The sequence below is a fragment of the Corvus moneduloides genome, chromosome 17, assembly GCF_009650955.1.
Source record: "Corvus moneduloides isolate bCorMon1 chromosome 17, bCorMon1.pri, whole genome shotgun sequence".
NCBI lineage: Eukaryota > Metazoa > Chordata > Aves > Passeriformes > Corvidae > Corvus > Corvus moneduloides.
Genome location: NC_045492.1, coordinates 8,773,767 through 8,800,530, shown reverse-complemented (window position 1 = coordinate 8,800,530; position 26,764 = coordinate 8,773,767). Strand labels below are relative to the sequence as shown.

Below are 26,764 nucleotides of genomic sequence, written 5' to 3'. Positions count from 1 at the left end.
GAGGGTTAGTGCACCATTGCCAACATTCCTGAGCCCCCTGCAAGCACCTCACAATACCCAACCCAGAGATCCAACAGCCTGTAATTTCCTGGGGTTTTAGTAGAAATGGGTAAAACATGTCTGTACAGGGATTTACACGTGGCTTTCCCAAGGTCTTGAAGGGATGAAGCTCTGTGCAATCCCCTCACACTATTCCTCAACAGCCTCCCCATGGGCAGAGGCAGGTGATGCTCCCAGAGCCAGGCACCTCAGCCCAGCTGGGGGGTCATGGCTGAGTTCCCCACCTGCAGGATTAATGTCAGTGCCATGCAGGGCTGTAGCTGCTAATGGCAGATATAAATCATCCCAGGAAACATCACCAGGAGCAGCACTGCTGCAAGAGAGCTGACAGGATTTACAACAAAAAAAGCCTTGCAGACACAGGGCAAGGGAAGTGGTGGGTTCTTCCTTCGCAAGGGCATCCCAACAGATCCAAGAGCAATTGCTTCCTGCCTGGTTTGCCCTGGCTGATACCTGATAGGACTGACAAAGCTAGGAATATTTCTTTCCTTGGCTCAAAGGACAAACTGGGGGTTCTGTGGGAAATTGGACAACTCTGCAGGCAAACATGGCATTCAACATCCCATGAGTTGTTATTCAAGCATCAAGAGCCACTGCTCACCTCCTCTGGCTCCTCTTCCCGCTGACGGTTTGGTTTAGTGTAGTCAATGGGTCCATCCCATTCATCCTGGCGGGAGGTCTGGCTGGACTGGGGGGAGGTCATGGTGCTGCTCGTGGCACTGGTGCTGTTTTGGCGCTGGGACACATCTGGGGACTTCATGCTGGGACTACTGCTGCAGCTGCTGCTGCTGGGGAAGGTGCTCTCCCGTTTGCGGTGTTTGTTCATACTCAAGTCCAGAGTCCCGTTTTCATCCACCTCAATGTCCATGGACTGAAAAGTTGGAAACAAACCCAATGTTAGCAGCTGCCAGAAATTCCCCATGGAAGTCTTGCTCCTGTTTGTCTTCTGCAGTGCAGCAGGCAGGTTTTCATGTTGCATCCTCTCCACAGTCAGGTAGGAGGAACTGAATAACAAGGGTTGCTCTTCCTAAATATTTCAGGAACGTGTCATGCAAAGGCACGCCTCTACTACCAGCAGTGTGGCATTTTGACTCAGTTGATTGAACACAGGCATCTAGTGCCACTTAGGATGCCTCATGGCATCCAAAACATCTGCCCAAGGTTGGGAGTGCTCCATGGGACTTCTGGAGAACCTGTGTTCCTCTGAAAAATAGGTGGAGGTCAGACTGGACAAAACTGGGGAATCTTAAATGGCATCAGATACAGATCAGGGAACAACTGAAACCAGCTCTGAGAATCATAGAATTACAGAATTGTTTGGGTTGGAAAAGCCCTCTGAGATCATGAAGTCTAAACATTCACCCACAGCATTGCCAAGCCTGTCACTAAACCATGTCCCTAGGTGCCACATACACATGTCCTTCAAATCCCTCCAGGGATGGTGACTCCACCACTGCCCTGGACAGCCAGTTCCAGGGCTTGACCATCATCATAAATCATAAACTTTTCCTAATATCCAATCTCAGCCCGAGACTTGGCTTGGGATTGATGCTCATCTCACGTGGTTAATTTGAACCACGAGGCACCTCCACATCACTCTAAGAGCCGAGATTCTCTCCTCCAAACCCAAAGCGGGAAGCCAAAGGGGGATTTTGTACGAGTGCCTGCATTCCTTCTATATTTAAAAAAACAAAATGAAAGGAAGGGTAAACCAAGATATTTCTCCCATCCCAAACTTCAAGCCTGGCCCCTGGGCAGTAGTGCCTGGGCACATTCACCCACCTTGCTGGGGGCCTCTTGCTGCTTGGTGCTGAGATTCTCGGGCATCTCCCAGCAGCGGGTGGAGAGGTTGAGGATGGCGGTGGCCGCCATGTGTGCAGCCTCAGCGTCATGGGAGTAGTCAAAGCCTGTGGAGGAAGATGAAGTGCTCTTCACGTAACTGCTGGAGGGGCTGTGGCTGGGGGAAGAGGCCTTTGGAAAAGGTTTGGCTGGAATAAAAAGAGAAGGAACAACACAAGGCTAATGTATAAGCAGCATGAGCAGCAGGGAAAGGTTAAGTCAGTGTGACACGGTTAATGTATGCACAGTTCCTGGGGTTATTCCCGATCCAAGGGCTGGTTTGTTGCCTGGGACGTGCAACAGGAGCAGTGCTGGCTGCAGCTTGTGCTTGGTGTGAAAGGTTAATTCATTAACTGACTCTGCCATCAATACCCAAAACACAAGTGCTTCTCTTCATTAGAGCTGCTCCTTCAGTGGAAGCAGTTAAAGGAGAAAGCTTAGAGAAGCTTGCTGGCTCTTTTTTTATTCTTCTCTTTCTTTCCATAATTTATCTGCAGGGCTGCCTTACAGGGAGATTTCTAGTAGCATGTTTGGAAACTTAAAATTTATAAAATTACATTAATAGAAAAAACGTGGTCATAAAATATGAGCTTCCAAGGATGACACTGGTGAAATATGGATTTTCTGACAGCTGACATATCATTTAAATATGTCAGAGTAACAGGATTTATTACACAGCTGCACACTGCTCCCGTATGTCACAGCAGCAGCAGTGCCAGCCTGGAAATGCAATTTTTCTTCATACCCTGTGAAATGAAAGGTTTTCTCAGGGTGGATGCACAATAAAACTTTCCCTAATAATAACTAATAATTCCCTGTTAATAAAACTTGAAGCTGGTCCCATTTAGAGGCCCTCAGTATTTTCAGTGGGTGCAAACAGGACATCATTTGATTTAGAACAGCCCCAGGATTGTATTCTGAATGAATTATCGAAACCTTCGAATTCTTAATTCATTCCACCGTGCTCTTTCTGGAGGAAACCATCTCCCCTTTAGTGGGAGGCTCACCCAGGGAAACTCATAAGCTTCAGCCTGATCATGGCAAAGCAAAGCCAACCTCAGCTGATGCAGCCGCAAAGTGATTTCATTATTCCCATTACAAACTTGTAATATAAGACACTATAAAATACTAATCTTCCCCAGCACTGCTTTCTTCCTCGTTGCGTGTGTGTATAATGCATATTGACATTAATGGGAGTTATGCACACACATGCGGGGGAATATAAATCCCTCTGGATGAAGATCTCTTTAAAATAAGTTCTCAGCGAAAGGAGCAGATTTCCCTGCTATGATTGGCGATCATATTCATCTTGTCGCTTTGATTAACTCATTGGAGGTTTGGCCACATGGTTATTCTTGTGTCTGGCTGCTTGTTTTCCTGTCCAGTTTAATCCATGTCTTCGAGGCGGGGTGCAAGTATCCGCCAACCCAACCTGACAATATCCAGGATCGGGAGATGCCAATTTCAATTTCACACCGTAGGCTCAGCGATGCTTTTCCATCTCATAAGTATTTCTATCACTAATAGACTCGCAATCAGCAAATTAGTGAAATAAGTGATGAGAAAAAATAGAAAGGATTATCCTAGTGGGTCTGCTGGAATTATTTTTGTCAGTACAATTACCCTGAAAATTCTTTGCTAATATTGCAAATAACACAATCTATTCAGTGAGAGAATCACTTGTACTGGGAAACAAATTACTTTTCCATCAGCCCTAACCCAGGATGACAGTGGCAGTTGTGCTCTCTGGCCTCCATCCAATTTCATTGTCTGATCCTGTACAGATTTAGTACTGTAATAAAGGGCGCTCCCATTGTAGTGCAACAACCGGGATGCTTTCAAGTACGAGCACTTTTTTAGAGAGCAGCTGCATCAGGATTAAACAGGATTGTGGAAGTGGGATTAGCCAGACAGAAAGCCCTCTTGAGGCTGCTGACTTCTACAGACTGGGCTCCTAAATAATTTTTTTACCCCCTCAGAAAAATGTCTTGAGGTGCACAGTTGGCATCAAATAACACGTTTGCATGGGCTGTGTCCCCATGCAGTGTCCCTCTTGCCCCTGGTAGCCTGGCCCCTCAGAGTTTATTCATTTTCACCCAGAGTTATAACCAGTGCAAGGTCCTCAGAACAGAGCAGAGATGGGTGGCTACGACAGGAAAGAGCTGGAAGATAGAGGTGGGTGATCGATAGGTAGAGCTGGAGAGCAGAGCACAGCAGGGAAGACAAATGGGGGGAGTGGGTCATATATAAGATGGAAGAGAAGAAAACTGTAATCCATTTAGCCAGATGAGGAAAGCCAGATCAATAGATATGAGCTGCAAAGCAACGGGGACCAACTGAGGACAGCTGTATAACTTATCCCACCTCGAGACATCACTCAGATTAGTGTTCCCACCACAGTTCTTCCCAAAGCTGAAGTCAAAGAGAATCTCCTCCAAACAAAGCTTTCCCAGCAGCCACTGACTCCCCTCACCATCAAAGGTGCCCACCTTGGGACCCATCTCCCCCTCCCCATCCCAGGAGGGTCCAGCAGCTCAGACCCAAGCCACGATCCCAAGAGCCTCACAACACCGAGAAAGGCAGAAAATGCAAAAACCGAGTCCATCTCTGCTCCCAACTTACATTTAAAGGCTTTAGGTGAGGTTTCGCTAGTCTGAATCTTTGGGGCAAGCATGCGTTTGCCAAAAACCTGAGCATCAAAACTTGCATAATCGAAGGTGACCTTGGAGTACTTCTCCAGCTCCTTGGCCAGGTTGGCCCGGGGGGTTGCTGGGACCATGTTGGGCCGGTAGCTTCCATACTGAGGGATCTCCAGTTGCTTCACGAAGCACATAGGCCTGAGGATGAAACAATGAACAGCAATTATTTCTCTTTTCCTTGACAAGGTGACTGTTGAGAGGGGACCAGACACGATGGGGGTGCAGCTGCACCTTGTTCCTGAGGGCTTACTGGGGACAAGGAGGCAGTGACAGCCCTTTTGCTCTCCCTCAGTGAGTCTGCATCTGGTTTGGATCTCTCAGACTCCAGTTTTATTTTTTCTATCATTTTTAACCTGCTTTTCTTTTTTTCCTCTTTTTAAGCAAAACACCGAGGTGTCAGCCTCATCCAACACAATGTTCTTGCAGGCTGTCATGGTGTGGCAGCATTTTCCAGAAGAGAACAAGCTTGGGCATCACTCCCTCACGGGACCCATGACACAGGGTGGCACACAAAGGCCTGAGGACCCCAGTTCAGCTCGGCCCCTGCTGCAGGTTCATTGCAGGGGCGCCAGGGCCTCTCCCCTGCCTGCAGCCCCTCCTAGAGACTGGCTGCTGCAGGGCTGCCTATCATGAATCAATTTGTCTTGCATATAAATTGTATATAAATGGCCTATTGTTATTCTCCTTCCCGTGACCTCTTTCCACCAGAGAGTCCTCGGAGCGGGAGCTCCTTGGAGCATGGACCATCCTCGTGATGCGCTCAGAGCGCTCTGTGCCGGGCGCGAGCTCCGCTGCAAATAAATAAGTAATCGCCCTAAATGGCCTTTCCAAAGTAGCAAGAGCTGGAGCACCAGGGTGCTCAGCAGTCCTGGTGAGCAAATAAATAAATGAATCAGAGCTCAATGCCTTTGTGGGAGGGCTGCTCGGGGCTCGTACTGTGGTTTTTATCTTGCTCCCATTGCAAAATAACCAACCATATTCCAATCCATCTGTAGCCTCATGAATCACATCAGCTACGGAAGCCAGCATCTATCAGGGACATCCTTAATGGGAGACAGCCCTTTCTCCCAGGAAGAGAGAGACAGGCAAAGTATCAAAATTAATGCGACTGGTTTGGAAACAAGAGGCAGGTTCCTCTCCTCTGAAACATGCACGCTAAGGAAGAAAAGCAGGTGGACTTTAATGCACAACTGCCATGGAGTGATCTGTGGGTAGCCTAAATCTCCTCCTCCTCCTCCTCATCTCCCTCCCTGAGCCCACCCTATTTATAATGCTGGTATAATAACCAGCCCTTGCTGGCAGTTTGTGCTGTGGAGCAATCGGCACAAGTGCCTTCTGCTGCACTGCTAAAACCCTTTGGCCTGTAGCCTCAGCATTAATTGATGCTACAGAAGCAATTCATTGTCTTCAATGCTCTCCCTGGGATCATCAATTAAATACCTCCCCACCTTGGCGAGACCTATGATCATAACAACAGGGCTCAGCAGTACCAAGATACAGCTGGAGGGAGCTGTGGCAGCTGTTCCTGTGAGTGTGGCAGGGTGGGAAGGGCTGGGGCAGTGTGGGGACGTAGAGTTGAGCCTTCCTGTCCCCCTTACCTGAGTATCCGGTCAGAATTGGAGCTGGTCTTCGCAGGATCACCAGATTGGGTCTGTTGCTTTTCATGTGATTTGGCTAATTTTTCAGCAGCAGCAATGGGGCACCCAGATAAACTGTGGGAGTTGGTTGGGGGTTTTTTTGAAGGAGAAAAAAAGAGAGAGGGAAACCAAGCATGAGGAATGAGCACAGAAGCCTTCATTTCAGGGACCCAAACTGCACTGAGCCTGTGAGAAAAGTGTTTGCTTCCTCCACACTGAATGAGTAGTAAGACAAACTCACCTTGCACCTCATCAAGATAGAATCACAGAGCCATGGATTATGGAATGGTTTGGGTTGGAAAGGACCTTAAAGCTCATCTCGTTCCAACCCCCCTGCCATGAACAGGGACACCTTCCCCTATCCCAGGTTGCTCCAAGCCCCATCCAACCTGGCCTTGAACTCTTCCAGGGATGGGGCAGCCACAGCTTCTCTGGGCACCCTGTGCCAGAGCCTCCCCACCCTCAGAGGGAAGAATTTCTTCCAATCTAGCCCTGTCCTCTGCCAATTTGAAGCCATTCCCCCTGTCCTGTCCCTGTGCTTGTGTAAGAAGAAGCCAAAGGTGGTACCTCCTGTGCGTGTTGCGGTTGCTGTTGACGTGACCCTGTCCTGTGCACCCGGGCGTGGGGCATTTCAAAACGTTCTCGTGCATTGCCAAGACTTCGGAGCAAGAAGGGGAAGAGGAGAAGGGAAGGGAAAGAAAAACAACTTAATAAAAATCAAAGAGAAAGAAAAAAGAGAAAATCATCAAGCCTTGTACGCTGGTTTCCTAGAAATCAGGAAACGTGAAATGCTATAATTAGAATTTGCAGAGAAAAAATAAAAGATTTACAATGCAGCAGTGCCCAGGTCAGCACTAGATTAGCATCTCTGCACACAGCCTGGGCTTTCTCCTCATTTTCTGATTGCAATCCAGTTTCCCTCATCCAGCCCCTCCTCCCCACGTCTGTTTTGGAACAGGTCTCCCAGTTTCAGGTAGTTTTAAGTGATTGAAGTTGTAGCTCTGCTTTTATCCTTAGGACTGATCTTTGTTTGATTTTTTTTTTAATTTTTAATCTTCAGGATTATTGCTTCCTGCAGCGCTGACCTTAAAAGTAAAGCAAATAATTTGATCTGCAAGCTTTTGTTAAGCCCGCAGCTTGTGTTATTTATTTATTAATATTTTTGCTTGCATTCCAGCCTGTGAAGATAGCTGTATTTTCTCCTTGTTTCTTCCAGTTCTGTGTTTATGTCAGGTCTGCAACCTTTGAAATTACTGATAAGGAAGGGCTCCTCTTTTTTTTTCATCTATTATGCCATTATCATAAACATACAACATTGATATTTATGTATCTGTACAGGGAAAGAGAGGTAGAAATAAAATCTCTCTCTGTGCATATGTATATACAAAAATCTGTTATGAGGATGATAAATATTTTCTGTAGAATAGGTGAATCTTGGCATAGCACCTTGGGAATTTTGCAGTGATGAGAGCACAGGAGACTCAGCAATCCTGCACAATCCTAAATGACTCCTCTCCTTTCCTGCATGGCAACACATCTGGACAGCAAGGAAGAACAATATTCCCTTTTCCCCTACGTAATATCCCAAGTAGGGAAAAATATGCAACTTCTAGTGTAAAGATGGGCACTTCTTAATACACCTCTGGAGGTGGGCAGGCATGATTTTTAAAGCCCCTCTTTGATTTTCAGAGAAGGGATCTAATTCTCCACAGGATGGTGCTAAAAATCCTTTAAGAAGGACAGGACTTTCAAGTAAATCCCCATCACATTTCCTGTGAGTAGCAATAACACTTTGGTGAATAGCAGCACCCAGGATCAACTTGGAAAAGGACCATCCCATGCCAAAAACAACGTTATACTCCAAGGAATAACATCAGACTTTTTCTAGGCACTCAGTCATCAAATTCATATCATTTGAGAAATTCCCTCAAGAAAATTAGGCTCCAGCCTAATTGAAGCAGCCCTTGGTATCCACCATGTACTCACTCTCGGGGGGGATCCTGTCTTTGTGCGGACAACCGGAGAGGCTGCGATGGTGAGGGTAAAGTCCCGTGACGTGGCCGGTCCCATCGCAACCAGGAGTTGGACATTTGATTTCTCGCTTCTCGGGTCTTGAAGGATCTAAGGATTGTGGGGAAAGGCAGAGGGAAGCAGGTTAGTGGATTTGGAGGTGAAGAAGTGGAAAGAAGACAAGTGCTGAGGGTGCTTCTCACCACTTTTCCAGTCAAGCAGCAAGAAATCTTTGTGTTTGGAGGTTTGTGGGGTTCTTTTTTCTGGAGGTGGAAGTGTAATACTGAAAGTTTCAAAAATTGAAATCAGCAAAGTGATTTGAGGAACATGGCTCGGGGCATGGAGCCACTCACAGCAACTGAGCAGGCAGCCCAGCTCAGAGCCAGGGGATGCTGGAGCCCCTGCCCTCATGTTTCTGTGGCCAGACTCCTACCACTATTTTAAAAACCACTTGGATTTCAGACCACCCCTTTTGCTCAGGCTGAGATTTTCAAGGTTAACTGACAATTTAGCCAAGCAAATCCTCTTCTCAGAGGGAGAAACCCTTGTGACAGTGTAGAGGACACCATCATTTTGTGCATTCACTCTTGACCTCTAGGATGTCCCCATCCCTCTGTGCATTGAGGATTTGTGGTTAAATTCCACCTGTGGTCTGTGAGCTCCCCCCCATCATCCATTGCTGAGCAGACAAGTTCAGCTCTTCCACCAGGGATGTGAAGGAGGGAGATACACAAATGTTTGTCCCATACCTTTGCCGTAGTAGCTCTTCCGGATGCTGTCCAGCGGTTTGTTCTGTTTGTCCTCCACCTGGAAGTGCTTCACGTGCTCTCCCGGCAGCCGGCTCGGCTCCCGCACGATTTTCACCTGCTCAGCTTTCAGGGCAATGGCTTGTTCCAGCAGCCCCAGGTTCCCCCTGGTCATCATGTCGTACATCTCCGACTCATCGGTCACAGCTGATTTCTGGGAGCGGGCATCGTCGTCCTTGTCATCGTCCGACCGGACCTCCACAATGACCGAGTACTCAGGCTTGGGGCTGAACTGCCCTTCACAGTGGCTTTTCTGGGTGTCCTGAGAAGTGTGAGGAGCTTCCTCGCAGATCACTTCAGGAGCCATCTCCTCCTCCTCTTCATCCTCCTCTTCTTCCTCTTCCTCCTCCTCCTCCTCATCCTCTTCCTCTTCTTCCTCCTCATCATCATCCTCCTCCTCCTCCTCCTCCTCATCCTCTTCTTCCGCTTCAGCCTTTTCCAGTTTGCAGGACTCCTCTCCGTTCGCGTCATCTCGGGGCTCTGGACACAACTCGCTGCTGCGCTCGCTGGTGACCTCGATGACCTCCTCTGCGTCCTCCGTCTGGATGATGATCTCCTTGTCGCACTCCTCCTCCATGATGATCTCCTTGTCGCACTCCTCCTCCACCAACTCCTCTCCCGCATCCTCATGGACCAAATGCACAACGCTGGATGCCGGCTTGGAGCTCTGCAGCTCCGCTTCGGGCAGCTGCCCTTCGATGGCGAGGGTTTCCTCTGCTATTTGGCCTAAGTTTAGGAGAGAGTTGGCGATTATTTCTTGGTAGCTGCTGTAGTTGGCCTTGCTGGGCCCAGATGTAGTTGTTGCTGTGTTTTGTCCATAGTGGGTTGATTTCGCTGGGCTTCTCTCTGAAGCAGGGAAAGAATGAATAGAAAGAAAAAGGGAAAAAGAAAGAAAATGTGGAAAAGAACAAAAGAAAAGTGAGGAAATGAGAAAAGGAGGAAAAGAAGAAAGGAGTAAAAGAGAAAAAGAGGGGGAAGAGAAAAGGAAGGGGAAGGGAAAAGGAGGGCGAAGAGAAAAGGAGGGGGAAGAGAAAAGGAGGGGGAAGAGAAAAGGAGGCAAAGAAAGTAATTACATAAACTCATAAAATACAACTTTGTTGCACTTAAATTTAATTGAAACTGGAGCCTGACAGTTCCACCCCTGGAGCTGCCTAATTTATTGAATTTGGGGATGGCAGGTAGAAAGAGGATTTCCACACAGGACTGATCAGATGTACCGTCTTCCCACTGCCTGCCCCATCAGCAGATATCTTACACCCCTGCTCCCAGTGCTCCCCTGGCCAGGGCTCCAAACCAGTGAGCAAGGCAGTGTCAGGACCCCAGATGAACATCCACGTCCTTTGCCACGTCCTTTTCCTATCACTCCTCTGCTCTTGGATAGTGGCCAGATCTGTCCAGGGAGAAGGCTCCTGCTGAGCCCGTCACGGCACCGGTGAGGGACCCTGGCCTCCTTCCCTGCCACACAGCAGGCTCCTCTGTGCTTTCCATGGGTCTTTCCCTAGGGAGCATCCCTGATGGAAAAGCTGTCATTTTTGAGACACTGGAGGCACTGTGCCCTCTCAGCTTAACCAGAGCATTGCCATTGTGCTTCTACCCCACGTAATAACTGAGGGACCCATCCTGTACATAATTCAGAGGAGCTATAACTCCTGGCTGTCAACACTTCCTGCCCTTTCTTCATCTGCAGAACACAGCTCTGCAGTCAATAATGATAAAGCACCTTCTGCTGCCTCGGGGCTGCGGGTCTCCTCCTGCTCCATGGCCTCCGCCTCGTCCTCCTCCAGCATCCCCTCTGACTCATCAGAGCCGGACTCCTCCTTGGCCTCGGCCTCCTCGCTGCCATCGCTGTCGACGTTGTAGCCTTCATCCAAGGCCAGTTTGAGCGGATGGGATTTCCTCTTTGACACCAGGTGTTCAGCCTCCGCATCCTGAAGTTTCCTCTTCTTGGCAAGAGGGCAGCTTTGTAAACTGCAGATGGGATCAAGGAGCAGAGAGGAGGCATTGCCCAGTGAGAAAGGCCTGGCTACCTCATCCCAACTGGTTAGGTAAAGGCAAGTGGGACAAATACACAAATACCACCAAAAAAATCATCCAGCACCCCAGATTTTTAGCTAGTTTAACCCCTTGTGACCAGATGTGCTCTTAGACCTTGACTTTGTGCAACTACATCAACTATTTCCTGGAAATCAGCACATGGATGTTGGGATGTGGCATCCCAGGACTAATGTTGGTGACAGGCACCAAGAAACCAGGCATGGGATGCAGAACCAGCCCCTGGGACACGTCCACCAACTTCTCCAATTTCACCATCATGGCGTGATGAAAACCCTCAGTTAAGGCTGGCATGGCCTCCAAAGCAGCCAATGTGTTCTCATTTGCCTTCCCTATCCATAGAGACACCAGGCAGACCAAAATCTCCACCCATCAGCAGCTCCCACCAACCCCAGACAGTGGAGTCAGGTACTTCTGGCCAAGTTTGGGGTCTGTAGGAAGGCTACTATGAGCCTGGAAAAGCAGATCCCCTCAGGATCCCTTAGGGATGGATGGAGAGCCAGAAACAGGAAGATTTGGGGCAGACAAGTTGGGTTGCTGCTCTGAACCAGACTTTCTCCAGTGAATGCCTGTCTTTGGGTCTGTTGCTCACATTTTTCCATCCCCACTACCTCCAACCCCGCCTCACCTTCTGTGTCTCGCATACTTCCCACGGATATGTCCTGAGCCGTTACAGCCTGGGGTTGGACAGCTTGGGAGGGAAACAAACAACCATCAGGAACTGCAAGAGGACTCAGAGAATTCATTTTTAATTAGAATTGTATTAACTACAGTCAGTTGGACAGGTCCTGTGCCCAAGGAACAAGCCAACTGCAGACAGGAAGGTAATTTCCTTCAAACGGTTCAGTTTGTCTCTTTGAATTCCAAGGGAGGAGGGCAGGAGAACAGCCTTGCAGTTTGATAAAAATTAATGAAATTACTCACCCCATTTAATTAGATGAACGGTTCACTATAGTTTTATGAGTATGTTTAATTAAAGATTTGCATGTGTAAGAGCAAGCTTTTAAAGGCAGACTGCTACTGCACTCTGCCTCCCCGCTGCTACTCTCCAGTTTTCTTTTTCTCAGGAGGAAAACATGGGTTTTTCCCTTATCTGGTGGCTTGTCAGGGACCTGGGGCTCCTCACAGTAAGAAATGTGTGGGTTTTTGGGGAGAGCAGACTGGGACTCTATCAAGGAGGTTTTAGCCAGACACATTAGATGGAGATCACCAGGACTAAAATCCTGAAAACCTCACTTTTGGGGGAATGGATGGGATTTAATTGACTAGATCTCCCAAATCCCTGCAATTTTTTCCTACTGCTCTGCAGAAGAGGATGAGTTAAAGGCTTGCAGGGAGCTCTGAGCCCGCTCACAGCCACTGCCGCCTTTGCTTGAGCATCCCTCGCACGGGACCGCGCACCTCCCCTGCAGGGGTAATTAGTCCCAGCTTCAGGAGCTGTAAGGGCTCCAGATAAGAAGCATTAAAGCAAACATTTTCTGGCAAAACCAGATTATGGCATTGATTATAGGATGCCCAAGTGACTTGCCTGATGTCTGAGGAATTCTGGAGTCGTGTAGGATTAATAACCTCATTTAGCACTGTATCACCCTCAGCCTGGGAAGTTGGAAGTGCTAATGAAATCTCTTGATGACAGTGCAAAGGAAGAAGGCACCGCCAGTCCAGAGGGGATCTGGCCAGCCTGTTATTCTTGGAGTAAAAGACATGGGACAACATTAAACAGTACCAAGTGCCAAGTAAGGCTTTAGGGACTCAGAATTTCTGCTCTCAGCAGAGCTCAGCCCTTGCAGAAGGCTGAGGACACGGAGAGTCTGGCTTCACTAATGGGTGCCAGAGCTTGGGAGCACCAGCGGGTTATTAATGGTTCACCTCCCCAGAATACAAGTCAGATCTTTGTGTTCAAACAATATAATTCAATCCAGAACCGGGGTAGGACAGGGCTGCTGAGCTGTCAGGAGAGCTGGAATCTTTCCTTCAGGGAGACCAGCTTGCTTTAGGTTAGCAAAGCAAATGCTGAGAGGGCAAATGGTGGCAGCGCATCCCTTAAGGGGACACAGTGCTCTGGGGAGGTGGAAGCTGCACCTCATGGCTCCTCCAGATAAGTCCCCCCTTTCTGCTGTCCCCTTTGCTCCTGACCTGGCTTGAACCCGTGATGCTGAACACCTTCCAACGCCATCTCTTGTGGGATGGCTCCCAGCTCTTCCGGCATTCACACACAGGCCCAGACCCACCACGCCTGGGGTCTGGCCTGGCAGCGCGGTGTCCCTTCTCCAGCAGGACACTCCAGCTCACAGAGAACAAGATCTCATCCCACTAATGTGTAATGGGAAGAAGGAGCTTCCTTCTTCGCTGCTTATGATCTAAAAGTCTTTAATTTTAATTGCCCTCAGTCCTGACTGAGGCTGCTCTGTCCCGAGCAGCCCCAGCCACGCTTTCAGTGACTGCACACCAAAAGACAGAGTGGTGTTTATGTCACCAGTGACTTGCCTGAAAAAGGCCTTATTCAATGGCAAACAAGAGCAGCTCTGATGAAGACGTTACAGGCTTTTATAAGTTTTCCTGTATCGATTAAAGCTGATTACCCATCACCCCATTTTTGATGTGGTTAAATGAAGCCTGCAGCAAAAAGTATGTAGGAAAGAGCCAAGCGGTTCAGCATCGAGGTTTGCCGAAGCAGGTGTCGATTTGGAATGTTTCTGGCTTCAGTGTGTTGATTTAATGCCTTTAAAAAGCACCAGCACAAAGGTGATGCCCTACATGCTCTGGGCCAGGCTTTCCCTCCCCACTCTCCGTTGGGGAGGTTTCGTGTATTTTGGCAGGAGTCCCAAAATGGGGAACGGGCTTCGAGGTCTATTAAAGCTGCTCTCCATCCCTCAAGAGCCACCACACCGACCAGCTCTCCCCCTCTCCGCAGCCTTCATCTGCTTGACAAAAGGGCTTCTTATTGTTATGCAGACGATGCCCTGCTTCCAATTAGTCGATTAATCGTCCAGTTATTCAGGCAATTAGGTGACAGCTGCAGAGATGGCTTTGTGGAGCACTCTGTCCTGCCCCTTAGATATGTCACCTGCTCCAATTACCACCTCCACTCAAGTGTTCAGCAATAAAAGTTGGAGAAGGGGCATGCCCAGCGCTGGCTCCTCCCGGCTCTCCAGAGTAATAGGAGAGTGGAGGAGCAAAATGCTCTGAAATTGGGTTGGTTTAGGTCCAATTACTCTTTGACACTCCCTTTTTAAGGGAGGCTGCAAGGAGAAGCGGCCCGTGCTCTTACTGCCTGTCCAGGTTAAAGGCTCCTGCCTCTGGCATAAGCCCCTGTGCAAGGTTTAGTGGGAGCTTAGAGGTGGAGGAGGCTGTTACATCTAATGAGAAGCTCTGGAGGGCTGCAAAGGCTCAGCTCCTGCTCTTTTGGCTGCTGCGGTTGGCATCCCAGCACTGCTTAATGAGTGACAACAGGACCCCGGTGAGTGAACAGGGAACAGGGGGCCCAAGGAGCATCTGGCACCAGAAGTGATGTGACAAATATGTGGAAAAAACCTCTGTTTAGTAGGATGTTGACCCTAATGATCCTGAAACACAAACTGTGGGTATTAGGTTTGGCTGGGGTTTAGATCTGGGGTGGGACAGTGGATGCCTGGAGGGTCTCCAGTCTTATGTGATTCATCCAGAGCTCCTGTTTTAATTTCTTTAACTCTTGTGATTCCTCTGATGTGTTGTCAAGTGGTACCCTGAGGGCTTGGACACAACCACCAATACAAGCCCCCCAGCAAGACCCCATTAGTCCCACGGGCTTGCTCCCCTCACCCAGGTTTCCAAGCTGAGGGGCTTATCTCAAGCCATGTGTCCCACCCATCCCTCCCATAGCCAAGGAGGAGCAGGGTCCTTACCTCACCTCCTGGCCGATGAGCTCCGTGGGCACTGGGAGAAGGGCAGGATGCAGCAATGGAAACAAACACAAGATCAGAAACACCCCGAGGGTGCCTGCCCCCCCCCCCCCCCCCCCCCCCAAGACTGAAACTCTCCCGCCTGCGGCTGGGTTTCTATTGCTTCCCTGGGCATCCCATTTGGAAAAGAAAGGGCCAATCTACCCTGCTGCCATTTGCTGCATGCCAGCCTGTAGTAAATTATAATCCTGCCTTGTAAATCCTCACGCCTGTGCTTATTTTCAAGCAGGTGAGTGCATGTTGGCAGCATCAGGGACTACCTCTCTTCTTTGAATCTGTGATGACTTTGAAGTCAATGGAGCTGTTCTGACATGCATGCATGTAACTCGAACACTTCTAAATAAAGACCGAGTTTTCTCATGCCCTCGTCTCTCTTTTTGCCCTTTAAAGCTGCTCATCAATTTCTTCTTTCACAGTTCACGACTGTTTTCCTGCAATGGCCGCATTCACCTCTATAACACCAGCATTTTTCTCCTTTCCTTGTCACATCAGACTGATGCAGGAGCCACTGCCAATGCTCAGACATATGGTGGGGATTTGTTACTTGGGGTTTAGGGTAAACAGGAGTTTGTAGGATTTTCAGGGAGTATTCCCCACTTGTGAATAAGAGGGTTTCTCACTGCTCACAATAAGAACATACAACAACTTCACATCACAGCTGAAACCTTACATCCAGCCAGAAATCCAAATAATCAACAGGAAAAAAAAAAAAATCCCTCAGCACAAGTCTAAATTTGCCCAGGCTAAAAACCATAACACGTTTGCTCAATTTGTTTGAGCTAATTGGGTTTCCTGGGATCCAGCTCCCGGTGGGATGACTCACAAGCTTCAACAAACTGGAGGCAGTGACGAGTCCCAGGGTGCAGGCAGTAAATTACCTTTTCACATCAAGAACCCGGATTCAAGCACGGGGAAGGCAGGGTGCGAGAAAATAAATAGAATCAGGGCGCTCTCATTTGCAACCTGAACGAGCACCTCTGTGTGTGTGCAACAAAGCAACGAAATCCAAATATTCAAGCTCAGTTCAACACAGCTGGCAACATCTGGGTTTGGTTTTTTTTTAAAAGGTGCAGATGCTGTGAAGAGCAAGAAGGAAGGAAGATGAGGACGAAAGGAAGGTGGTCCAGCCCAGATGTAGGACGAAGCTGCAGTCCCTGCAGCCATCACACCTTTCCAACCTTGTTGGTGTCTCACTTCCAGCCTTCTTTGTCACTCGTCACATCTACAGCCACAAAAATGAACCAAAAAATAGAGGGGCAGGTCTGTAACCATCACACATGGCTATGGGACCACCTGAGGTGACACCCTGGGCTCTATCTGAGCCTCTCACCTTCTCCCAGAGGGAAAGCATGAAAAGAATTTCAGTTCTCCTTTTTTTTTTTAATCAGGAAATAAATTGCAATCAATCTTTGCATTAACCAGTTGTTTGTCCTCCCATCCCTGCCAGGGGATGGCCCATTTGCTTCTCCAGCGTGAGCTACTTCTGCCAGGCGCTCTCAGATGTGCGACTTCAAAGCCGCTGGCAGAGTGAGCGTGATGAAAGCCCCGGGAGCTGATCTGAAGCTCCAGTGATTGCCATCCCCTACAGCAAAGCAGGCACAGGGGCTTTTTTTCCTTATTTGCTTGTTATTTTCCTTCAGCTGGGTATAGAGGATGAGGGTTAAGTATCATAAGGACCTGTAAAGTTTAGTCATTGGGACTTTTGGAGGTTTGTTTAGAGAAATTTTGGTGGGGTTGGGGCGGGGGAAATGAGCATAACTTGATGAGTCAAGCCTGGACTTGAAAAATCAAAGCCTATTTGGGACAAGGAAAGGGCAGGGAGCTGAGGTCTGTACAGCCCAGTGCTCCCGCTCACCTCGGATAGACTTGGATCGCGTGCGTGCTCTCTTATCGTCATTTTCTAAACTCATCTGCAACAGAAGGAAAGAAATCATTACTGAAAGATAACCAGAAAATGATCATTAAGGGACAAGCTCATATGTGGTTGTGGCTTTGTGTAAATACTTGGGCGGCTGGGAAAGCTTTCCCGTGTTTTTGAGATGGAGGCTTCTTGCCTCGATGCTGTTGTTCAACCCACAGTGCACAGATTTAGCAATTTTAAATTCATTTTCACATCCTGGGACACAGGAAGGACTTTTTCTGTCAAGTAGCACAGAGGGACAAACACCCAGATGTGTTGGCTGTGCCTGAGATAGGGCAGAACTGATTTCTCTGGATTTACAGCACAGAACTGCTGTGAGCACCTGGGTGGAATGCCAACACAGAATCAGAAACCTCTGAATATGTGCCTGAGCTGATCTCCTGCCTGAAAAGGGCAATTTTGCACAAGTGCCCTAAAGAACAACCTCTCCTCTCTGCTTAAATTTGCCACAAAGAGGTCTGCATCTAAATAACCCACAACGTGGACATCAAACATGAGGTCTGCAGGGAACACGGGCATGAATAAGTAACATCGGGGACTTCAATGTTCTGGATATTAATTAAACATCACCACATGCCACAAGGTAGCAGAAGGATGAAGTGCAGCCGCCTCTGGAGTGCAGCACCTTTGAAACCAGGCAGTGCCTGGAGGTGGGAGCAGGAAAGCATGGACCTCCATGGCACAGCACAGAAGTGTGGCTGGAATAATATAAATGGGATTTCATTAAAGTTGTCAAAGGAGCTGCTGAAGTGGTCAAAGAGCTGTTTTACGTCTCCCCCTCAACACAGATGCTCTCTCTGCAGGCAGGAGTGTTTGGCAGTAAATGCCAAGGGGGAATGGCAAGATCAGGGTGTGAGCAGGGAGGGGGATCAGAGCCTGGTAGGTTGGGAAGACAGTTTAGGTTTTACTGCAGTGTTACCGTGTGGGACAGTTCCTCCAGAGATTACAAGGAGAGAGAAAAGGAGACGAAAGAACCATTTACAAGTGGGATTTGACATAATAAAAACAAACTCTCTCTGGAATATCCTCTACAGGCCCAGTTAGAGAAGGAACAAACCAGCTCCTGTATCATTCCTAAAGGAGGAGATTCCATGGCTCCAGCACTCCTGACAGAGCAGGGACACCATCAGCTGCTCTCCCCAGTCCAGAGGCAGGAAGGGACATGCAGCAGAGCACGTGCTGCTCCACTGGCAGTCGGGATGGTGCAGGTAGGGTATGTGCTACTGCATCCCCACATGCACCCTACAAAACTTTCTCAATGAATGCAAGTCCCAGTTCCCAGCAGAAGGGCCAGGGCTCCCCATCCTCAAAGGAGGCCCTGCTTGGCTCTTTCCCTGAGGTTTGGGAGCAGCAAGGAGGGAGGGAGGGAGGCTGCTGGGGCAGGCAGGGAGAGGGGACCAAGGTCCCCAGCCCTCGGGGCACCACAGCTAAAATCCCCTTGGAGAGGAGGGATGAAGTTTCCCCAAGCACCTCTCTCCTTCACCCTGCCACCTTCCAGAAATTCAGTGTTAACATGCCGTGATTTGTTAGACAGGAAAGCTGGAGAGGAAAGAAGAAGGAAAAAAATAGTGGGGCTGGGGGGAATCAAAACCTGGAGCAATTTATGCACCCTGTCAGCATTCTGCTCATGGCACGGCAGTGTTGTGCTCCACGTTTATTACAATCTTCCCAATAACACAGCGGACAATTACTATAATTTGTATTTTTAAAGCCGCGGCTCCCTGCGGACCAATGGCTCCCGTTTAAAGTGTGGAGAGGAGCAGGTGTCACAGGGACTTCATTACGTTTATGAGCCTTTCAGCGCCGGTGTGCGCTGAGCTCGCTCCCTAATGCCGCCGCACGCCGCCAGTACAACGGCACCTCGGATTGCTGGGAGCCTCCAACCTACAGGAATTTCAGAGAGGGCTTTTTCTTTCTTTTTTCTCTCTCTTTTTTTTTCTTTTTTGACAATTCTCTCAGGGAATTGGCATGTGCTGGGGTGGTGACCCGGCAATGTGGCTTTTCTGCAGATCAAAGTGGCAGAGGAGGTCAGGCTGTGGGAAGGGCAATGGGCATTGCCTGCAAGGGGCCAGCTCCAGCCAAAAAAGAGGGACTGGGACCCACATGGACAGCATGGAAAAGCAAAGCACAATTTCATTTTTCTTAGCCAGGGAGGTGGGATGGGCTCAAGCTGCTTGTCTATAAATGGGGGAGATCCCATTTCAGGTCACATTTGCCTTCAGGAGTTAAAGATCACATCTGAGCTGGCATCCAGGCCCCTCACTACTCCACAGCACCTCAGAGCAATTCCTCCCATTGCCTCCCCTTCCTCTTTCAAGCCAGGATCAAATGCCCTGGGAAGACAGGAACCGATTCAGTCACCACATGAGGAAAGGGGATAGGAGCTACCTAAGGCAGGGACAGACCCACAGAATCACAGAATTCTCAGGGTTGGAAGGGACATCTGGTGACCCAACCTTGCTGAGGACCAAAGAATGGAAAAGCCAAACAGGCTGCCTTGCCTGGCCTATTATACAAGAAAAAAAACCAACCCAACTCCAAACTTCTAAATTATTGGGAGTTTTCCCCATAGGCAAGACCCCATTACTTGTTTAGAGAACTTGGCACAGCCTCACTGCGGTGTACTTAAAATGTTTCACTTACATCACCATGGGGATGGGGTGGGTTCTGCGCTCCCAGATTCTGTTTTCTACAATCAAGCTCCTTTTTTCAGCTTAAACCAACAGCAGGATCATCCTCAAAAATCCTCGTTTCCCTCCAAAGTGCAGAAACATCAGGAATAAGATCCATTTCATAGCTCAGCCCCTGCTCCTCCCAGGCAACTTAAATAACCGGCAGAGCCATGACTGCATTTCTGGAGCCTCCATGATATCAGGCTCAGATGCAGGAAGGTTACATGAAACCATTGTCCTTTATTGTTGCCATCTCAGCCAGAAGCCCTCTAGACAGATCGTTTTAATGTGAAATTTCAGGTCACACAGTGCATGTTTGCAGTCCTGGAGACCAACAGGGTATTTTCATTAGGTCTCTCTCTTGTTCACGTAACAGCCAGGCTGAGGAGCTGTCTGGATTTCACTCTTATTGCTTTAACTCTGAATGAAAACAAAGCAATCCAAAAGGAAACCTGCAAATAAATTATTGCTGCCAGATGCCAGCCACAAGCACATTAGCCTGGCTAGAAAAGACAGAGGTTCATTCCACACCTCCTCACCTTATCGATGGGTTATCTCTCAGATTAAATCAAAATAAGCATCCAGCAAATTTCCTAACCCAACACTACAGGAAAGGACCCTGTGCTGCTTCTCAAAGTACTCCTCCAAGATTCAGCCCAGTGCTCTGCCTGTGGTAGTCAGGGCAACCTTGGGAACATCACTTTTTCTCTACATGCCCCTTTTCCCTCTCTTCTCCAAAAGTAAGAAATTTTGCCTCATGTGTTTACCCTGCACTAAGAAGCTCCCTGACATGAGCAGAATACAAGTTAGAATGATAATTTGTCAATACTGCAGACCTAAATCAATGATGTTCAGACAGATGAACTTGAAAAATAGTTTAACCCGAGCACAATGTGAATTTTAACAGCCAGATTCTACAGTAAAGGTCTTGTTCTGCTGCCAAGGCAGCAATACAGCACGGATCTGAAGTTCCATTTTATGGAGTACCTACAGGCTTGACATTTTCTTCTTCCTTCTTGTCTTAATACAAATTTCCTTTCCAATGGAAGCCTGAGGAACATAACAGAACACAAAACCCACTGGGAGCCCAGCACATGCTGATGCCCAGGTGTGCCTGGGCTTCGACAGCTCTATGCAAATCTGCCATTAAAGGCCCTGCCGAAATTCCCCCTGGTCAGCAGTAATACTTTATATGTATTCAAGAGCACCACAGAGCTCAGAGAAAATAAACACCCTGAAAAAGCCTTCAGCTGGACAAAGGGAGGTAAGGATTCAGCAGGAATATTTATTTTACACTGAAAGCAGCAGAACTTCCATCGGTGCTTATTTGTGGATGTAGCAAAATGCCAATTGCAAGTGCCTGAGCTTTAGAGGGACAGACAGACACACACTGCCTCTATTTTTAGTTTTTTAAACCCCCAAACTTATATTTGCCTAGCAGCAGAAGGAAAATGCCAGAAGAAATGATATTCTTTCCTATAGAACTGTTGAAAAGGGGTTTTCTGTTTGGTCCTCCCCCTCTTGCAGATCCAAAGAGTCCCTTCTTTAGTTCCTCAAGGGAAAAGGCAGCAAAACTGCCTCTCAGTGAGGATGGGTTGGAATGGCCTGTCCTGATTTCTCTTCCCTTGTTCTGTTTTCCTGTGAGGAATTCCTTCTTGGCTGTTCGAAGGCTGAACACATTTGGAAAGACCTGGATCTGGGTCTCCAAATTTCTCCCCTTTCCTTTTTGTAAAGTGTCACGGTTCCTTTCGTCACTGCAGAAAATGAGGAGGACTTTGTCCTGCTGGACCTTCTCTAACTGGGAATTTTTTAAATAAATAAATAAGGGGTGATGGAGGAAAAAATACCCTTGATCGACAGTGTGCCTCTACTCTTAAAAAAAGGCTCAAGAGTAGCTCCCAGCTGCTGTTTTATAACCACGCTCTGAGATTAGGAGGATTTTTTTCCCTCTGCTTCCTTTAGGATCTTCCTAGCTGCTTGATTTAAATCCTCCTGACGTTCCACCTATTGTGAGTCCTGTTCTCGGCTGAATAAGCTCCCGTCTGCCTTTTGCTCTGACTGCTTCCAGGAAAGGACACCCTGCACGGTGTTCCCGGGCTCGGACTCGGCAGGGGGAGGATTTTGCCTTGACACGTTGAAATGCAAACCCACAGCTTGTACCCACCTCGAATCCGACACTCCAGCTGTGTCACAAACATCCTCCTGAAGCCGTGCTGTCACTTTGCATTTGCAGAAAGGCCCAGCTCCCCCCCTCAAAAGCACCCAGTGCTGCGAGTGAAGTGCTTCCCGAGTGCTGCTGCTCCGCAGCGATGGCAGCAGCATCCGCCACACTCGAGGGAAGCGGAGCAGAAGAGCTGCTCCTGAGCATCACGTCTGACACAGGCGCAGCTGCACCGTTGCCTCCGCAGCGCTGACAGCCCAGCATTAGGCTGGGTGACTTCAGAGGCCGTGGTTGAAGTTGACACACACTTTCCTCTCGACTCTTGGGAAGTGCTACAGCGCTCATTCCCAATGCCAGCGAGACCTAAGTGGCTCTGTACGTGCCGACGGCTCCCACGCCAGAAGAGGAGGGGTAGGGAAGGGGGGGGGGAAAATTGTAGTTCTTCAATCTCATTGTTTTCCAGTTCGGTGATACGACAGCTGCCGTTTCCATGAGATTATCTTTGAGTGGTACAGTGTGAGGGGATTGCCAAGGTGCATCTCTGCGAAGGGGACAGCAGGGATGGGCTCTGCTGGCCCCACCACCATCCGCCCTACCTGTCCTGACAGCAATCAGCCCTCACCAACAACCTGCCTGCTATTCAGCCGCCTCCCAGGAAAATAGAGAAGATTTGAGAGACAAAGGTTCATTTTGCCACCAGACACCGTGGTCCAGGATGAGCCCTGGCAGCAGTACCCAGGCTCAGCTGGCTCTTGTGCAGAGATCAGCTCTCCCCAGCACTGCAGAGATCTCATTTCAAACCTGTCATGGGAAATTTTATCCCATGCCTGGACTTCTTTAGAGACAAAAATAAATAAGTAAACGTGCCCCACATCCCATTGTCCTTCACCGCTGCACATCCTGTGGATTATGAGCTGTGACTGGCATGAAAAACTGCATTTAAATACAATATATATTTATGAGCACACAGAGAAGTGCAAGCATGTGCACACAATGCAGGCCCAAAGGTTAGAGAGTGATCGAGACCTCTCCCCCCGTGAGGTAAGAGGGCTGCACACTCTCATAATATCCACACTCCCTTCAGACTCCCCCTCCCCATCCCCTCCTCTCACCCCGAGCCAGGCACTCAGATAAAACACAGATAAGCAGAGCTGAGAATTGCAGGAAATGGTTAATGTTCCTGATGTGCTTGTTAGAGGCAGAGCACCAGATGAGCACCAGGTACTGGGAATGTTACCTTTTGTCATCATTACTTTATTAACATACGACAATCTTATTAAATCTAACCTAAGTGCTTATTTGGCAGGTTCAATAGAAAAGCCTTAATTGAGCTCATTTTAAATATAGCAACAACTGCTTACTCTGCTTTCTAAGAAGGTGTGAGCTTTCCTGGCGACACCTGCGTGCAGCTGACAGCTTGTTAGTGAAGAAGGATGTTTTTAAGAGTGGATTTTTGCTGGTTTGGGGTTTTCCCAGGGTTTGGTTTATCTGGGGATACAGGAAGAGTTGATAACATCAGTCACCTAAGGAAGCTTCCTCATCACCCAGGTGGGTCCATCCAGTCATTGGAGACAGTGCCTCACTACTGAGAGGCCAAAATAGGACAGGAAGTGCCATTTGTGTAGTGAACAGCCCGGTTCTCTGCTTAATTAAAGCTTCCTAATCTGCTGGGAGTGAATCTGCCAGGAGGTTTGACAGCCTTGGCTGTACCTCTTTCATCAGCCACAGCTGCAGCAGTAAATGAGTGGCTCTGTTGAGCCCCAGGAGCTGTCCAGGGTCCCGGTGGGGATGAATGACTCGCTTGTCCCCTCCAAAGGCACCACAGCTTCACCTGGTGTTCAAGGGGCTCCTTCCGACCAGCCGGAGCCTTGGAGAAAGGGCCTATTTTAACAAGCCTGGGAGTGACCTAAATACCCAGATCTGAGCCACCCTTGAAGGATGGCACCGGAGAGGAAGACAAGGATTTAAATATCTGGACTCCAAGCCAAATTTTGACAGCTGGAAGCCCTCCCTGCCCGGATTCACTATACAGGAGGTTTGGCTGTAGCAAGGGGACAGAGATTTCCAAGTCCTGCCCATCACTTTGTGGGTACCAGAAAGGCCCCATTCCCCCAGGAGCAGCTGGTCCATAAGGAGCTGGAGCACATGTGGCCCTCATCCCATGGCCAACACATGGGGTGGGGGGGGTCACTGTCCTAAAAAGTCCCTGCTTGTGTGCTCACCTTGATGTGTGCGCCGTGCAGGCCGGCGGCTCCTTCGCAGCTGCTGATCTTCTCTCCACAGGTCCACCTCTGATTCAGCAGCTCACCCCGAAACTCATTTTCTGAGGAGGGAAAGAGGAGCATGGGGTCAGGACCCAGAGTCAGCCCAGCATCCCATCAGCAGCATCAACCAGAGGTGGCAATGCAGTATTTATTCCCTGCCTGCTTTCTTTAATGGCCGTACAAATCCTGAGGGCCTCCATGTCCCAAGCAGGACCCCAGGGTTCTGTGCCAAGGCCAAGAGCCCCAACCATAAAGAATTTCCACCCTTAGCCTACCCCAAGCGCTGCAACTCTGCTCAGCTTGGTCCTCAGCTGGAAAACATGCTGTTAACAGCTGAAAATTAACATTGGAAGACTGGTATAATTCAATTTTAGGGTGATGTACATCCAAAATGGTTCCTAAGATAGGTGACTGTCAAAGTCACCTTTATGTATTTGTCCTTAAACAGCTGTTCTCAAGCCAGGAGGGCAGCCAGGGGGACTTTTCAAAGTGTCACAGGAGAATCATTTGTGTTAGAGACTCCAAATCCTGTTTGAAGCACTGTGTTCCAGCCTGGACCTTCAGAAAAGGCTCAGGGCTTTGAGACAAAATCCAAGACTTGCTGAAACATTATTCTGCTTTGGAGAAACTCCGAGGAAAGGGAGTGGGGAGGCACAGATGGCCAAGCAGATGATGAAAACCAAGCAAAATGAGGGAAAGAAGCTAGAAATGGACAGAAGAAAGGAGAACAGAGGGAGAAAATATCAAAAAATAAGAAATAAAGATGTTTCAATAGCACATTCATAGGCCAGCACTGCCTGCCTGCTTATCTAAAGCATTTCCCTCAGCATCCTTCTCCCAACAGCACGTTCTAAAGCAGGAGCATCCTCTATGGGATGCGGTGGGGGCAGGAGCAGAGAGAGGGTTAAACTGTGGAAACAATGGATCCTGGATAGCCCCAAAGATAGCTCAGAAGATTTTTCAAAGGTTGAGAGGTCACAAGATTCAACCATGAGGAGGAAAAACTAGCAACACACATGCAGACTCGTCCTCTCTGGGCCTGTTTTCTCATGTGTGCCCAAGTCACAGGCAAAGGGTGAATCCTGGAAGCTGCTGTGCGTAAATCTGGCTCAAGGTGCCAGCTTGTCCTTGCCAGAGGCCCTATCCCAAAGTCCCGTGCCTTCATCCCTTTAAGCAAGAGGAGAGGAAGGGACTGAGTGTTGGGGCACGGAGCCTTGCCCAGGCTGAAGGTGTGTTGGCCACACCAGCTCAGAGCCTTCCAGCCTGCTCCAGTCACTCTGCCCAGCCCAGCTGGAATGGCCAAGGCAGCTCTGTCAACACTGGAATCAGGTTTCCTCTATTCCATGCTGCTTAAATGCATCTGGTCTCCAGGGAGGATCAGCTTGCACTGCTGGCTCTGCCCTTTCCACCTCCCTCCGGATCCTGGCTTCAGCAGAAATGAAGCTCACTGGTTATGTGAAGGACACATCTGTTAACCCCTGCCTGGGCAACCCACGAGGAAGTGGGGGATATTGCCTTAAATACATTTTCTAGCCCATGGGAAGCAGATCCCAGAGGGAATGGCATATTCTGGGGTCCCCCTCCTGGCCCTGAAGTGGGACAGTGATAGCTCAGAGCCTGGAGCACTTGCATCCACACCCCTTGGAAAATTACCTAGATGCTCAGCTGGTCTGATGGATCACTGCCTGGCATTCACATCCCAAGGGAAACCACCAGCTTTCCCCCAACAGCTCCCTCCTCAGTACCATCCACCCACTCAGGACTGGAGCACACACTGGACTCTCAGACAGGCTGCTTTTCCCCATCAACATTTATGACAAGCCACCGCCATCCTCTGCCAAACTGTGTTCTTTCCCAGACCTTGAATCTCTGTCCCCTTCTGGGATATCTACAGCTGTGAGCCAAAGCACTACAAGTTGTGTGGAATCCTGGTACTAAAGAACCAGTTCCTTGAAATGTTTGGGTCGCCCTCATCCACCCCAAACAAGATGATGTGGAAACTTGGGAGGGAGACCATAGCAATTTGGAGCGTTAATCAGACTAACATGTGTTTTACTTTACATTTCCAATGAGAGAAGAAAGCATTAATTTGCCAGAAAAAAAAAATTAACCCTCCAAAGAATCACAAAAAAGTCCCCCAAAAATAAACCTCATAGGAAGCTTTGGGGTGAGGATGACTAGAAAACAAGGAGGGGGCTTCCTGGTGACAATCAGCTCTCACACATGTCCTCACAGTGCCAGGGGAGCCCCCACTGCAGCCCCGCCCTGTCCCCAAATCTCTGCAGAGGTTACACCTGCTATAGCAAAGTGATGGGGTGAGGGGAAGGTTCTGTAGAGAAAACATGGGGGGGTGCAGGCTTCCTTTCCTCATAAGATGCATCACTGCATATTTAAACTGAAAGACTAGGAGGAAAACATATCAATCTTCATTTGTTCCTCCAAGTGTAAGAAAAGGAAAAGGAAGGGAGGAAAATTTTTCTTCATTTTTCTTCAGGCGCATTTTTCATGGGAAAGGTGAATCCTGAGTTAACGAGGCAGCAGCGTGCTGCAAACAGTCTGGGTCCTTCAGAATCCCACCAGACAATGTGGGCTCACTTCTCAGAGCAGACACTGCAGCCGTGCAAGGGATCAGAGGGAGAATTTTGTGGCCCCAACTTTTATGTGAATTAAAAAAAAAAAATCTCAAAACCAAATTTTACACC

General features: G+C 48.7%; 1 protein-coding gene across 7 annotated transcripts in view; it reads right to left on the bottom strand.

Moving 5' to 3' along the window:
* The window catches only part of MYT1 (myelin transcription factor 1), a 64,859-nt gene that overhangs the window by 18,176 nt on the left and 19,919 nt on the right, over positions 1-26,764 (bottom strand). For 5 of the 7 annotated variants that reach the window (XM_032127184.1, XM_032127185.1, XM_032127188.1 and 2 more), the window contains exons 2-13: positions 24,021-24,121; positions 16,900-16,954; positions 14,988-15,018; positions 11,732-11,794; positions 10,772-11,019; positions 8,995-9,897; positions 8,222-8,356; positions 6,803-6,893; positions 6,197-6,310; positions 4,522-4,736; positions 1,843-2,048; positions 662-931 (exon numbers count right to left, since the gene is read on the bottom strand). In XM_032127184.1, the coding sequence (XP_031983075.1) occupies positions 662-931; positions 1,843-2,048; positions 4,522-4,736; positions 6,197-6,310; positions 6,803-6,893; positions 8,222-8,356; positions 8,995-9,897; positions 10,772-11,019; positions 11,732-11,794; positions 14,988-15,018; positions 16,900-16,954; positions 24,021-24,121 (2,432 nt within the window). The remainder of the gene's footprint in view (positions 1-661; positions 932-1,842; positions 2,049-4,521; positions 4,737-6,196; positions 6,311-6,802; positions 6,894-8,221; positions 8,357-8,994; positions 9,898-10,771; positions 11,020-11,731; positions 11,795-14,987; positions 15,019-16,899; positions 16,955-24,020; positions 24,122-26,764) is intronic. The other 2 variants (XM_032127186.1, XM_032127189.1) reach the window with 1 other exon arrangement.